The following is a 14206-nucleotide window of genomic DNA, read 5'->3' on the forward strand; positions in this document are numbered from 1 at the left end:
GGAGTGAGGGATCCCCAGTCAGGCTGAGAAATATTGACTTTGTTTNGAATAACTGAGAAAGAGAGAGTGACAACCCGGAGGAAAGTCAGAGGCACAGACATATACATAGATGTAGAGAAATACGGCCAAGAGGGAGACAAGATACAAGCAGTAGGGACCACAGATGGTTACACAAGCAGACACACAAAGGAATCACATTTTATCTGAGGAGTATCGGGATGTGCCCTCTAAAGAATTTAAAAGTTATATTGAAATTTCGTAACAAAAATAACGTAAATCCAAATGTAATCAGAATCTTTGAGCCAGATGAAATTAAGCGGTGCTCGCTAAGCTGCTGGTAGAAGTTGAGTAGTCCCTCAGTGGGAATCTTGTTTGAATGACTCATAGCTCTAGGTCATTGTCCACATGACCTACGTTTAAGAAAAACCAGGTTGGTGACTGTCTTCAAGTTCCCTGTTTATTATGCTAGGAAAAGACAAGAAAGACTATCAGTAACTCACAAAGCATGATCCTCTTGTTTGTCAGTGAGAGATGCCTGTATTTATGAACGTATTTGATTTTTCATGTGGGGTACCCTTTCCTTTCAGTCTTACCTTACAAAGACCATCTTGGCCGCCAGCTGTGACACATATGTCCATTTGTCCTTGGCTGGATGGATAATGGATGGTGGGAGGATTATGCAATTTTACTTGTAACTGTTTTAGCCAGGACAACAGCTCTGGGATTCTAAAGCATAAAATGTATTTTCAAACAGTAGCAAAAATCATAGTAAGAGAGGAATTAAATGCTAGCCTTATACCAGGTACTCTATGCAGTCAATGTTAAAATGCTCAAACACTTTTTACCAGTATTGATATCCTGATGTAAACGACAAGGCAATAGACTTAGAGATTAAGAACTTCACATAAAGTCAATCAGCCAGTAATTAAATGATTTGAGACTTGGATCTACATCTTTTCAGTGCAAAGCCTACACTCTTTATTTTACAATAGAGCACTCACTGCATAACTAATTCTTTGTTCTCTTTAGGAATATTTCCATAGGCTACCGAGAAGTCCAGGCTCAAAAAGTACGTTGTGTCATGGAAACAAAAGCCTATGTATATGTTACATATAATTCATATATGCACAGCATGTATTAAATTTCAATATTCTTTTCAATCACAGAACAAAGAAGGCTTTCATAATGTATAATGTATAGACACTGTATAAATTATCCCTTACTACTGGAAGAAGATTAGCTAAGGAAAATCTTCAGGTGTGTGTTCTAGCCTTGCCTTTAAGAATTAGACATCTGAACTGAGGGCAACATATGTGCATGGCAGCCTGTTTAGAAAGGGAACATAATTCTTAGAAAATTGCCCTGGGACTTAAAATTAGTGCTTCCTGGATCATCTTTTTCCTCCCTTCTCCTAGCCTGCTTCTTCACCTACGTATCGTCTCATTTTTTTCAGCCTCAGCTCAAATGGTACTTCCTTTCAGAAGCCTTCTCTGTCTCTCCTGGGCATGTAAAAGCGAGAAACAGTCCCTGAGGAGCGTCAGACCCTTAGTATCCTTGTTCCTTTTAATTATTCTTTAAAAACTCTTCCCTAAACCGTCCTAACTGTTAAGTGCCCAGTTTAAAAAAAAGACACAAGTCACTTTATCAGTGGGCCTTAGACTATTGCTCATAAAATGAGCTAACAAAAGTATGTTATAGTTACCCAGCGCTTTGAGAATACTGAAGAGCTCTTTTCATAATCTCTTCGTCAAATTGGATGGTCTGTCCATGTTTTGTGGTGATAACAGCAGTCTTAAAAGGGAACGTGTTCGGATTTGGTGATCCAGTAGCCAAGGAGATGACCGATTTCGGTGCCCTGTTCAATATCTCAGCTACAATAAATATGGAACAGAAGAAACACGTTCACTGAAGACTTTCCTAAACAGTGATTGTTTAGTATGTAGCACTACAGTCAATCAAACTGTAAAGTTTAACAATATCTAGTGATACGGTGCTAATCTAAAATAAACATAAAATAACTTTTTCTGGACCCACCTCACTGGTGGCTGAGCTAAGGAATGAAGATGTCCAACTAAGAAGGCAGTGATCAGGGACATACACAAAGGGCCACAGTAACAGAAGACCCTGGTCCATTTAGCCCCTCCCTGCCTGTCAGGCTTCCTGGCTCCCTGCTTTCTCTCCCATTTGCCAGGCCCTGCCCAAGCCACACACATCTGCGCACCGTGCCTACCCCCTACTCATGTCCCAGGAAGCAACTTTTTTAGACAGCACTCCCTCTTTTTCCTAGGACCTGTCCCCCACAGCCTGTGCCTCTCTCTTACTGCTCCTACTACACTGGAGCAGAGAGAACCGACTTCCCGCCTTGTTTTTCAGCCAGAATTCATGTTTGCACGCAGAGCTGGGCTCACAGTGAGCGTTTCCGGTTGAATGAAGGATGGCCAGCAAGTGGTGACTGTAGGCAGCACCCTGAGAGGCTCTGCAGGACCACCTTCCCCCCCCTCCCTGGGGGGAGGGGCGCTGCCCCAGCACTCACTCCAGACTCGGATGGCAGAAGGCTTTCTCGCTGCGCTCGTCGCCGTGAGGAACCGTGCGTAATTCATGTCTCTGATACCCAAGCACCAAACACCTTCTTCCGTAGCTGAAGGCTAAAGAGCCGCGTCCACTATTGCCTCGGCACTCTGGAAACGCCACCTTAGTTGTCCCCGGGCAGCGCTTGGGTTCTGGAGCGCAGCGCTGGGAGAGAGCTGCCGAAATCCCCCTGCTGGAGGCGGCGCTGCGTGCCTGGGTCCCGAACAGACCTGGAGCGGGCGGCAAGACTAAAGGTCCACCAGCAGAGGGAGGGTCCTCCCTCCCCTTCCCCTGAGCCTGCGTCCCACGTGTTCAGGACGCCGCAGGGGCGGAGGCCGGGTTGGCTTCGCCGCGCCCCCTCCCCGCCCCGCACAGCAGCCTATAGTCGCGGGTCGCGGGTGAGTCCCCGCCCCTCATCGTCCTCGGAGCGCAAGGTTTGGGGTGAGGGCCGGAGATCAGGTAGCGACAGACCTGGGCGAGTGCTTGAATCAATTCAAAGCGAGTAGGACTCTTAACCATGCAGCGGGAAGTCACCGCAAGGAAGCGTCCTAGTAGGCCTAGGCACCGGTACTGAGATTGGCGAGGGCCTAGTTGGGGTGGGGCCTGGAATTACACTTTGATCATAATCCGAGACCACCATCTGGTGGCTGCTTTGGTCCATTGCAGCGGGCTCCCTAAAGTGCCTTCAGCCTGACGCTGCGCGGAGCTTTCCCTGTGCTGGTAGTTTGGCTCTGGTGACTCAGACAGTGCATTGTATCCCTCTGACCACTGTTGTGTAAAATATTCTCCCTTCATAATACAACCATAGATACCATTCTGGGACGGCAATAAGGCGACCCTGATGATTTCCAATGTCGCTTGCTCTAAGATCTGAGCCTTTTAGAGTGAGGGTGATGTTGAGAGAAATTTTGCAAGAATCACTCTGAGGGTCTCCTCAAATTTTAGTGCCTCCCTTCCCCTTGAATATTCTGACCAATCATTATGGACTTAAGTTGGAAGTGTGTATCCAAAGAGATTCATCTCTTTGGGCCTAGCATCATGCCCCCTGCTGTTTTTACAGCCTTCCACCTTCCACCTCACCCACTTCAGCACCCCTGTTTTCTCTGTAATTTCTCCTTTCTGAATCAACAACATGGAATGCGCAGGGGGTTCCCTGTGAGTATGTAATAAGAGATGATTTTTGAGACAATCTTTGTTATTCTTTAATCGGTATAAAAGAGTCATTTATTTTTAACAAATTCAAACCTGGATTCATTCATTTCGGAAACATTTATGGAATACTTCCTGGATGAGTGCTGACTCACTGCCAAAGGGCTCCCTTCCAGACATAAATAGATTGGTCCAGATAAGACCCAGATAACTGCTCTTATCTAGGTCCTGGCAAAAGAAGGATGAGATAACCCAGTGAAATCTTTAAGCTAGCATGGAAGGAACACGGGCTTATCATTAGTAAAGCTGCTAGAAAGCCCAAGAGGCGGTAGAGTTCTAGATTCAGAGACTTGAAATGGTTTAAATCTCACTTGATATACCAGCTGGGTGTCTTGGGACAAGGTACTTAATCTTTCTGTGCAGCAATTTTCTTACAGGGCTGTTGTTGGGAGGATTAAATGAGATAATCTATATTAAGCTCATGAGCACATTATGAAAACACTTGGTGAATATTAGCCATCATTTATTATGAATTATGAATGGTAACAATGCTTTCAGCAAAATGTAAGACCTCAGCCTCCAAATGTTATTAGCTAGAGAAACTAAGTGACAGCTTTTAAGGCAAATTGGGTTTTTAGTTATATCACGTATACAATTAAGGATGCTCTTGAGATTGTCTGTTTCAAAAAGGGTTGCCTTTCAATATTTCTAGAAATTATCTCAAGAAGCTCTAAACCCCCCTAAATAAGTTATAGACCCAGGTTAATTATGAGATGTAACTAGAAACATTGATATACTAGAGCAGCGGATCTCAAACTTCCTAATGCCGCGACCCTTTAATACAGTTCCTCATGTTGTAGTGACCCCAACCATAAAATTCTTTTTGTTGCTACTCTATAATTGTAATTTTGCTACTGTTATGAATCGTAATGTAAATACTTTTTGTTTTCCGATGGTCTTAGGCGACCCCTGTGAAAGGGTCATTCGACCCCCAAAGTGGTCACAACCCCCAGGTTGAGAACCGCTGTACTAGAGGCTTCAGGACTTCTTATTTAATTTAATTTAATTTTTTACTGTAGTCAGTATGGTTCTTTCAGATATTTAATATAAATTTGAACTTCTTTTCTTTGGTAGAAAGAACCTATCTGGTGAAAGGAGTTTGGAGTTCAGGGCCAAGAAAAACAGTAACAATTAGACTTTGCAACCACATTCATGCACAAGTCTGTTATTATTACAATATTTATTACAGACTTTTTTTTAGTGCAGAATTCGTTTTTCTTCCCTGTCCAATCAGTGGTAACAAAACTAAGGGAAACAAAACTAAAGAGGTGTAAAGTCATCAAGTAATAAGATGTAGCATCTCAACCTTAGTCTGTTGGATTTTCTATTTGTTGTGTCCTGGAGTTGGAGGTTGAGGGTGCTGGTTGATTATAAGGTGGGTGATGATTTAGACTAGGTAGAGAGGCAGAGAAGTGGCCCATCAGGGTAGGCTAATGGAATGCAGGAGGCTTGAGGGTTGTGTTTAGAAAATGGAAGGCAGAAAATGTCTAACGTGGTAGGAAAGGGACAGGCAAGGATTAAGTTGGAGAGAGCTTACCTGATGATCAGAGACTGAAAACTGAAGATAAAACTGATTTCCAGGGAAAGCAAATAGACCTGACTTGACTTTGTCAGGAGCACCAGCAGAAGGAGTTCTCCTGAGGGAGGAAGACGAATGAGCAAGCTTCACAGCTCAGTGCTGCCTTCTTAAAAACTTGCCGTGGACTGCTTGATGATAGAATTAAAGGGGCCAGATTTCCTGGACTTGATGATTCTCTAAACATTTACTGCATTTTTTGAATGCTTACTTTGTGCTAGGAACTGTAATAAATTTTAAAAGATAATTGAGACAAGCCACTGCTCTGGAAGAGCAAGTGTTTGTCTAGTAAGTGGTTAATAATTTCATTTAATTCAGTGTCTGTAGCAGAGGGACATACAGGCTACTAAGGAAAGCAGAGAGAAGGTAGTGGTTATTTCTCATGGACAGAGGTCTCAACTGGGTTAGAAACAAGCTTCTTTTCCTCTCATCTTCCTCTGATGGTCTTGCTCATGTTCATAATGGAAAATCAAGCAAAGTCACAAGCAGGCTAATTGTCATCCTTTACTACTTTCATTTGAAACTTAGACGTCACTCATGGGAAGACTTGTTCCTCACTTGAGAGTCTTGTCATAGAGCCTTTGCCATGAATTGTGAGGCAGTCCAGTTTCAGAACACCAAATGTGTTCAAAGAAGTTATGCTGACCATTGAGACAGAATGGAGATGGAAAATGTGTATGTTTATCGTGGGGCAGGGTGGGAAAGTATACTATTACTATTGTTGTGTGACAAGTTATCCCAAAACTTAGCAGCTGTATTAGTCTTCTAGGGCTGCCATGACAAATACCACACCTGAATAAGTTAAACAACAGGTATTTATTTACTCAAAGCCCTGGAGGCTGGTAGTCCAAGATGAAGATGTTGGCAGGGTTGGTTTCTCCTAAGGCCTTTGTCCTTGGCTTACAGATGGCTTCCTTTTCAGTAAGTCCTCACGTGGCCTTTTCTCTGTGTTTGTGTACCTCTGGTATCTCTTTCTTTTCTTATAATGACACTAGTCATACTGGATTAGGGCCCTATCCTGACAGCCTCATTTTACCTAAATTACCTCCTAATGCCCTGTCTCCAAATATAGTAACCTTGGGGTTAGGATTTCAAAATTTGAATTTTGGGGGATGCAATTAAGTCCATAACAGAACTTAAAACATCAAACATTAATCTCATAATTTTCATGGGTTGGGGATTCAGGAACTGTTTCCCACATGTTTCTCTCCATAGAGTTACTTGAATGTCCTCATGACACGGGCAACTGGTTTCCCTCAAATTGAGCGACCCAACAGAGAAAGGAAAAGTCCTTGATGCCTTGTGTGATGTAGTCTCGAAAACTACACTGCCACTTCTGCCATATTCTATTCATTAGAAGTGAACATTTAAATCTAATCCATTTTCAAGGGGAAGGGAATCAGGCTATATATTTTTTGAAGGAAGGAATATCATGTAATGTGGACATATTTTAAAACCACTACAAAAAGGAAGCAGAGTTAGGTGAAATTAGACAGAAATATGGATCAGGGTAGTAAAACAAGATTAAGGTAGGAATAAAATCATAGAGATTGTACCTATCATAGATACTAGAGTCAGACACTGAACACTCAAGAAAGGAAGAATTGAGTAGTCAGATAGCTAAGGTTAGTTATCAGAGACACAAAGCTAAAGCGGTTATGAAAAGAGAAAGAATCCCTCTGGGGAAGAACATTCTACAAGCAAGCGTTCCTTTTTAATTTCAGAAAAATGTATTTTTCATTTCTATAATTTCCATTTGTCCTTTATAAAGTTTCTATTTTTCTGTTGAGATTAACTAGCTTTTCCTTTATTGTAAGCATGTTTTCTTAGAATACTCTAGGCTAAGGAAAACACTAGTAGTTGGTTTAGCATATTTACAGTAGTTGCCAAAACAAATGCTTGCATGCTAATTCAAACATCTGGGTCATCTCAGAGTTAATTTCCTTTGTCTTTTTTCCTGAGACAAAGTCATATTTTCCTAGTTCTTTTTATGTTGAGTAATGTTGAATTGACCTCGCCATCGGTATTGTGAATGTTGTGCTGTGACTTCTGTTCTATTCCTTCAAAGAGTGTTGAGGATGTTTTGTTTTGTTTGTAGCAGGCATTTACCTTGGTTGGAATCAAAGTGCAATTTCTATCTCTTGGGTAGCTCTCTTATCTTTACTGGGCTGCTGTGAGTCTTCTTTGTGCATGCATGGCTCAAGGATATGCCAGGGACCCAAGTAGAATTTATACACAAAACTTGGGTGCCTCCTATCAGGCTCTCTCCTTTCTGAGATTTTCCTTTACTTGATAGTGCCCGTAGTTGCTCCAAACTCTACCCTTTCATTCTTTAGAGCAGAGGGACTGCAGGTTTTCTATTCGAGTTAGCTGTCACATGAAGTGTTGTTTTTAGCCTGTTCTTGTGCTGGAAGTTGTAAAAATGGAAATTTCTTCTTCCAAGTATAGATTCCCTCCAGAGTTTTTAAGCTTTTGTTCACTTTCAAGAAACTTCAGTTTTTCTTTTTCTTTTCTTTTTTTCCTTTTCTTTCCTTTCCTTTTCCTTTCTCCCTCCTTCTCTCCCTCCCTACTTCCCTCTCTCCGTCCCTCCCTTCCTCCTGTTTTGTATTTTGTACAGAACTTATATTTGTTATCTGCGAGAGGATTGGGTACAGTAGGGACATACTTGGTTATATCCAAAGTGGAAACCTATGGCTATGGCCTTCTTTTGAAAGGGATGGGAGACAGTATAGTGTAGTTAGTGACTACGGCTTTAGAATTAGACTGCCTGGTTTCAAATCTGTGTGTCCTTGTGCAAATTACTTAACCTCTTTATATCTAAGTTACCTAGGTATAAAATAAGATAAAAATATTACATATCTCACAGGATTATTATGAGTATCAAGTGCATATATTTGACTTGCAGTGTCTTATATATAATAAGTGCCTAATGTCAGCTTAATTTTCATTCTTTTTTTTTTAAGATTTTTATTGGGGAATTGGGGGGATGGTAACAGTGCTGGGGAATTGGGGGAAGGAGAACAGACAAGTTGCTGTCATTTTGTTCTTCAATCTAGTTGTGGAGGACATCGCTTTACTGGCCCAAGTTGGCACCATCATTGCGCTCTTCCTGGGTGAGGCAGATCAATCGCCGGCTTCTGGACGGCCGCTCACGCTGGCTGCTGGCTACACATGGTAGCCCATGGCAACCCACTGCCACAGGGGCTGCAACCTACGCCATCGCCGGCAACCCACAGCAGCCCAGCTCCAGGTTGAGCTGTTGTTCAGCATCTTAGCTGTAGAGGGCAGTGTCACTGGCTGTCATATGTGGGATCCGAACCAGGGCCCTCTGGCGTCCCAAACCAGTTCTTAACCATTACGCCACTCGGCCGGCCCAATTTTCATTCTTATTATCAGTAATATAATAGTGATAAAAGGGGCAACTCAGAATATTCAGAGAAATCCTACTTAAGAAGGACTTATCTCAAGGATTTTTTAAAGCTTAATGGGACTAAATCCGTTATTTTAAAAAGAATTATTAAATGCCTACCAAATATAAAGTTTAGATTGAGTTTGCTAAGACAAATAACACAGTTCCTATTTTTGATGAGCAAGTATATGTTTGGGTATAGTCAGTGGGCATTAAAAATCAACAAATAATGATAGAACAATGGGAGAAGTATAATTTTTTTTGAGCATAGTACACATATAAAACACAGAGATGAGAGTGATTATTATTATTATTTTTTTAAAGATTTTTATTGGGAAACCGGGGGAATGGGAACAGACAAGTTGCTGTTGTTTTGTTCTTCAGTCTAGTTGTGGAGAATGTTGCTTCACTGGCCCAAGTTGGCACCATCATTGCACTCTTCCCGGGTGAGGCAGATCAGTCGCCGGCTTCTGGACGGCCGCTCACTGCGTCTGCTGGCTACACACGGTAGCCCATGGCAACCCACTGCAGCAGGGGACTGCAGCCTACACCGTTGCTGGTGACCCACGGCAGCCCAGCACCAGGTCGAACTGTTGTTCAGCATCTTAGCTGCAGAGGGCAGTGTCACTGGCCCTCATATGTGGGATCCGAACCAGGGCCCTCTGGCGTCCCAAGCCAGCTCTTAACCAATGTGCCACTTGGCCAAGAGTGATTAATTTTAAAGGAGATACTTGTTCCTCATTCAACACATTGATCACAGAATCTACCCATGATCGGAGACAGACTTAAGTTTTAGACAACCAGGTTCATTGGTGAGAATCTGGGCTCTGAGTCTGTAGTAAAGAGAGGTGAATAATATTATCTCACCTACCCAGTTTTATACCTGCAATATGGACATATGAGGTGTGATTAAAAGATATGGTGAATATTTAAATAAAAAAAGTATTACAGTAAGGACACATTCCTATTAATCCCCCTCAAAATACTCCCATTTGCATTGAACACACTTATGCCATCATTTTGCTACTTTCTGAAGTAGCTCTGGAAGCCCTCTTTCATGAGTGCCTTTAGTTGCACTATTGTGGCTGCCTCGATGTCCTGAATTGTTTCCTGGATGCGTGAAACATGGTATATTCAAGGAGGTGAAAGGAAGCTAGAAATTAAAGAGTTGAGTGATAAGAGTTGAAACTAAATGGATAGCCAGAGGTCAAATCATATTGGTCCTTGGGCTATAGTCAAAAGTTTAGCTCTTATCCCAAGAGTAAGGGAGAGTACTGAAGGGTTCAGGTTGGAGGATAGAGGTGGGGTAGAAGGGTTGGAGGGGATAACATGATAAGTGCATTTTGCATTCAACATGCAGGATGGATTGGAGGAAGCAAAAGTATCTGAAGGGAGATCAATTAGGAGATTACTATCATAATCCAGGTGAAAGTTTATTTCATTTAGGCTGAGAATTGATTATGATGATGGAAATTAAGAGAAATGGACAGATCAGGAAGTACAATTGATAGTACTGGATGTATTGGAAATGGACTCAAGGGAGAAGGAACTGACAAAAATGATTTCTAGGATTCTGGTTGGAAGAGCTGGATAGACAGTGGTACTATTTACTGAGTTAGGACTCATGGGAAGAGGTTAGATTTGGATGGTGCATTGTGAGTTTAGAAAGAATGAGAGTGCTCCTAACATTTTTATTTATTTCAGGATAGCAGGGCTAAGGTTGGTGGATATTGTAATCAAAATGTATTGAATGGATTGGGTGAGAATGTAGAACAAGAATTGCATGAGTTTTTCTTGCTAATTTGGGCAAGTAATGGAATGGTACAGTAAAGGAGAAGAGAAGAAACATGGCGTATTCATTTGCAGATGTAAACTTCTTTTCCAACCTGCCAGCTGACATCAGTGTTCGTGCAGAGTATTGGACTGCATGGAAAGAAGGGGAAATGGAGTGAGGGATCCCCAGTCAGGCTGAGAAATATTGACTTTGTTTCTTTTGTCCCTGTTCCCTGTCTTCAAACTCTCTAGGGTAGTGGTACCCTCTCTGAGAAAGGGTTGAGACCTACGGTTTCAGCTGGAGTTTCCAATGCACACATATGTACATGTTTACCTTGACAATTTGGCTTGGATGATAAGGTAAGGTGGTCATGATTAATCAGCATGCTTTGAGTACAGAGAATTCCTGATTCTCAAACAGATGGAGGACCAAAGTTGTTTTTTAGCTGTTTGAATGAAACTTCATATTTTATTCCCCTAGAAACAGTTGTTATAAATGGTGATTGAATTTTTCAAACACTATTTCTGTTGAAATGTATTCTGAATTGAAACTTGGATTTCTGGAAAAATATATCTGATTAGGTTTGGTCTAGCACAGGGGTCGGCAAATTTTGAAATGAAAGAGCCGCCAGGGGTCAGCAAACTGTGGCTCGTGTACTGTGGCTCTGAAGTAAAATTGAAAATGAAAATAAAACTATCATAGTTTCATTTATAAAATTTTAAAGGATAGTATTCACTTAATGGTGATTTCATTTGTGTTGTGATTTTCACATAATTTTTAAATTGTTGTGAGGGACAGGATTGGCTCTTCCATTGCAAACGTTTGCTGACCCCTGACAGACTGTCAGAAGAATGGTACATAGAGGTAGAAAGCATTTCGTCTCACACAGTTATGATCTCTTAACCGGGAGGATGGAAGAGACATTAGTAAAGCAAAATTAGACCCAGGGAATGCAGAATTAAGGTAGCGGCTCTTGGGCAACTTTATGTGAACTACATCAGGCTACCGACCCTAATGAGGCTGTAAAGAACTAGTCTTAGGTGTAACAGATAGTTGTTTGTCATACTTTCTCCCCTTTTTCTGGAGCATTTGGCCACCCAGCTTTAACTCTGTTTTCCAGCTCCTTTTGTGACTCAGTGTGGCCATGTGACCAAGTTCACCAATGGAAGGTGAACCAAAAGGATGTGCTTAAAACAAAATTGCTTGATGTGGACTCCCTCTGTTCCCCTCACATGAGCTGGATCATAGACACACCTGTGACTCAGCTTCAACCATGCAGATGAGCACAAACCCTGTCGTACAGGGGTCAGCAAACAAAGGCCCAGGGACCAAATCTGGCCCTTGGCCTGTTTTAAAATTATTTTTATATTTTTAAGTGGTTGAAAAAAAAAAACTCAAAAGAAGAGTGCTATCTCATGACATTTGATAGTTACATGAAATTTCAGTGTTTATAAATAAAGTTTTATTGGAACACAGTCATGCTTTTTTTTTTCCCCTTGTTTTCTATGGCAGCTTTTGCAAGAGGGTTAAATAGTTGCAAGGAGACTATGTGGCCTGCTAAACCTAAAGTATTTACTATCTGGCCCCTATAGAAAAAACTTGCCCACTTCTGCTGTAGCATATGGCTAAACACAAAACAAAATGAATCTGTGACCCTGAATGTCCTTAGGGAGCCAACTCCATACCACATGAATGGCCAGACCATTATCTTCTTTAAGCCACTATTGTATATTTAAAAAAAAAATTATAGCAGCCTCTTCTTTTCCCTAATATAGGAATTAATACTGGAAGTGGAATGTTGTTGTAACAAAAATTGAAGATATATGATCTTGGCTTAATGATTGGGCAGTGGATAGTAAGGAATAGATGATGTCTAAAAACTGGGAACAGGTGACTCTTATGCTGTAACAAATCGCGTGGTGAGTTCCTCCTGGCGTGCACAGCAGGTCAAAGCAAGGAATAGACTCCAGAGCAAGTCTAGGATTTCATTATTGTTAAAGTGCAATTTTCAAAAAGGTAAGAATCGTGGCACTCATACATTTGTAAAATGAGCCCATGTCAAAGATTTTATTTAATTTGTTACGAGGGAACCCATAAAACATTACAATGGGTTGAACTGATATTATGCCTTGCAGAGATTTCTATTTTATGCAGGGACAAAATACATTTGCATTGCCACAAACAGGTTTCACAATGTAACTATGTGAGGTGATGGATATAACTAATCTTATTGAGGTAATCATTTGGTAATATCTAAGTATATCAAATCATTATGTTATGCACCTTAACCTTACACAATGTTATACATCAGTTTTATCTCAACGAAGCTGGAAAAAATAGAATTATAATACATGTGCGAAAGATATTTGTAAGGCATAACATTTTTTCTTTAGCTGAAGAAAATGCTATATGGTGATTAGGAGAGTGTGGGCCAGTGTCGAAGTTAACAATTTAAGGTGCTGTTATTTTACAAGATATCAGACTTAGTCACGTGGGTTCACAGGGTTTGACTAAAATTTCTGATTTGACCCTGAAAACAGCTTGCTTGGCTAATGTGGAGAAAAAAAATGCTAAACCTGGAATAAGGTATTTAAAAATGGGATGCTTTAACATCTAGAAGGAGTACAGAAGTGCCTATTGTAACTTTATTATTGTAAAATTTAAAAAATGCAGATGATGCGTTTGTATTATGTGCCTCTCCTCAGTGAGTTTGCATAGAATCAACAGAGGAAATGTAATCTGGCAATGCTAGCACGGCCTTCATCCATGTGCACAGCTCGCGTCAAGACAACAATGGGATTTATTGAACGATTGACAGCATTCTCACTTGCCAGGTTCTAGGCTGTTTTGTTGGATGTGTGGGAGCTGGCAGGAATAGCTTCGTTAACATGTTACATTGATTTCCAGGTTTGACTTGGTAGACTTGGCTGGCAGGGCATTGGTGTGTCTTTTCCTTTGTGGCTGCTGCATGTTAGTCACTACCGCAGCTGTCTCTTGTGAAGAGAGTCTAACGTCTGTGTGTTGTTATTCAGAAAAGCATATGGAGCCTTTCTAGGGGAGGCTGGATCTTACCTGTGACGTGCCAGGAGTGCACGGAGATGCTGTGATCAGCTGTGTCTAACCTTGTAGGGTGACAGCTTGGGACTTGTCTTGAGATGCATGAGGTTTTTGGTTTGGGCTTTATTGGATTCTGTAGTCTGATTTTTAGAAACCCACAGAGGCTGGCCACCTCAAATAGTGTGGGATTGAGAATTCAGACCAGAGCTGCTAGGGAATAACTTCGAAAGACTATAGAAGTATAACACATAGTAGTTTGTTGCACATGGGTGGGTAGGAAATAAGTGAGTAGGAGGAAAGGAGGGGGAATGACTGTATAAGGAAATGGAAAAGAAGAGTGTGTGGCCCAGAATGATAACTCACTGGAGCAAAAGGCACAGTATCATAATTTATCTCAAAGTCACCTACCTCTTTGAAGCTCACACAAGTGTCCTCCCTGTTTTTTTTGTTTTTTTTTTTAAAGATTTTTATTGGGGAATTGGGGGGATGGGAACAGTGCTGGGGAATTGGGGGAAGGGGAACAGACAAGTTGCTATCGTTTTGTTCTTCAATCTAGTTGTGGAGGACGTTGCTTCACTGGCCCAAGTTGGCACCATCAGTGCGCTCTTCCCGG

At 41.5% G+C, this 14206-nt stretch overlaps 2 protein-coding genes across 2 annotated transcripts in view; one reads left to right on the plus strand and one right to left on the minus strand.

The window, feature by feature from the left end:
- Window positions 1–517: 517 nt before the first annotated feature.
- LOC109373938 (kynurenine/alpha-aminoadipate aminotransferase, mitochondrial-like) lies at window positions 518–2786 on the minus strand. The gene is made up of 3 exons (XM_019628208.1): window positions 2534–2786; window positions 1703–1871; window positions 518–726 (listed from the first exon to the last, which is right to left on the minus strand). Exons 1-3 carry the CDS (start codon window positions 2598–2600, stop codon window positions 522–524), a joined length of 441 nt encoding a protein of 146 aa, XP_019483753.1. The 5' UTR covers window positions 2601–2786; the 3' UTR covers window positions 518–521.
- LOC109373941 (uncharacterized) overlaps window positions 2599–14206 on the plus strand; it is a 49386-nt gene continuing 37778 nt past the window's right edge. Inside the window, exons 1-2 of the mRNA XM_019628210.1 lie at window positions 2599–2634; window positions 2697–3027. Of these exons, the coding sequence (XP_019483755.1) occupies window positions 2599–2634; window positions 2697–3027 (367 nt within the window). The remainder of the gene's footprint in view (window positions 2635–2696; window positions 3028–14206) is intronic.

This window comes from Hipposideros armiger, unplaced genomic scaffold, assembly GCF_001890085.2.
Source record: "Hipposideros armiger isolate ML-2016 unplaced genomic scaffold, ASM189008v1 scaffold_756, whole genome shotgun sequence".
Classification (NCBI taxonomy): Eukaryota; Metazoa; Chordata; class Mammalia; order Chiroptera; family Hipposideridae; genus Hipposideros; species Hipposideros armiger.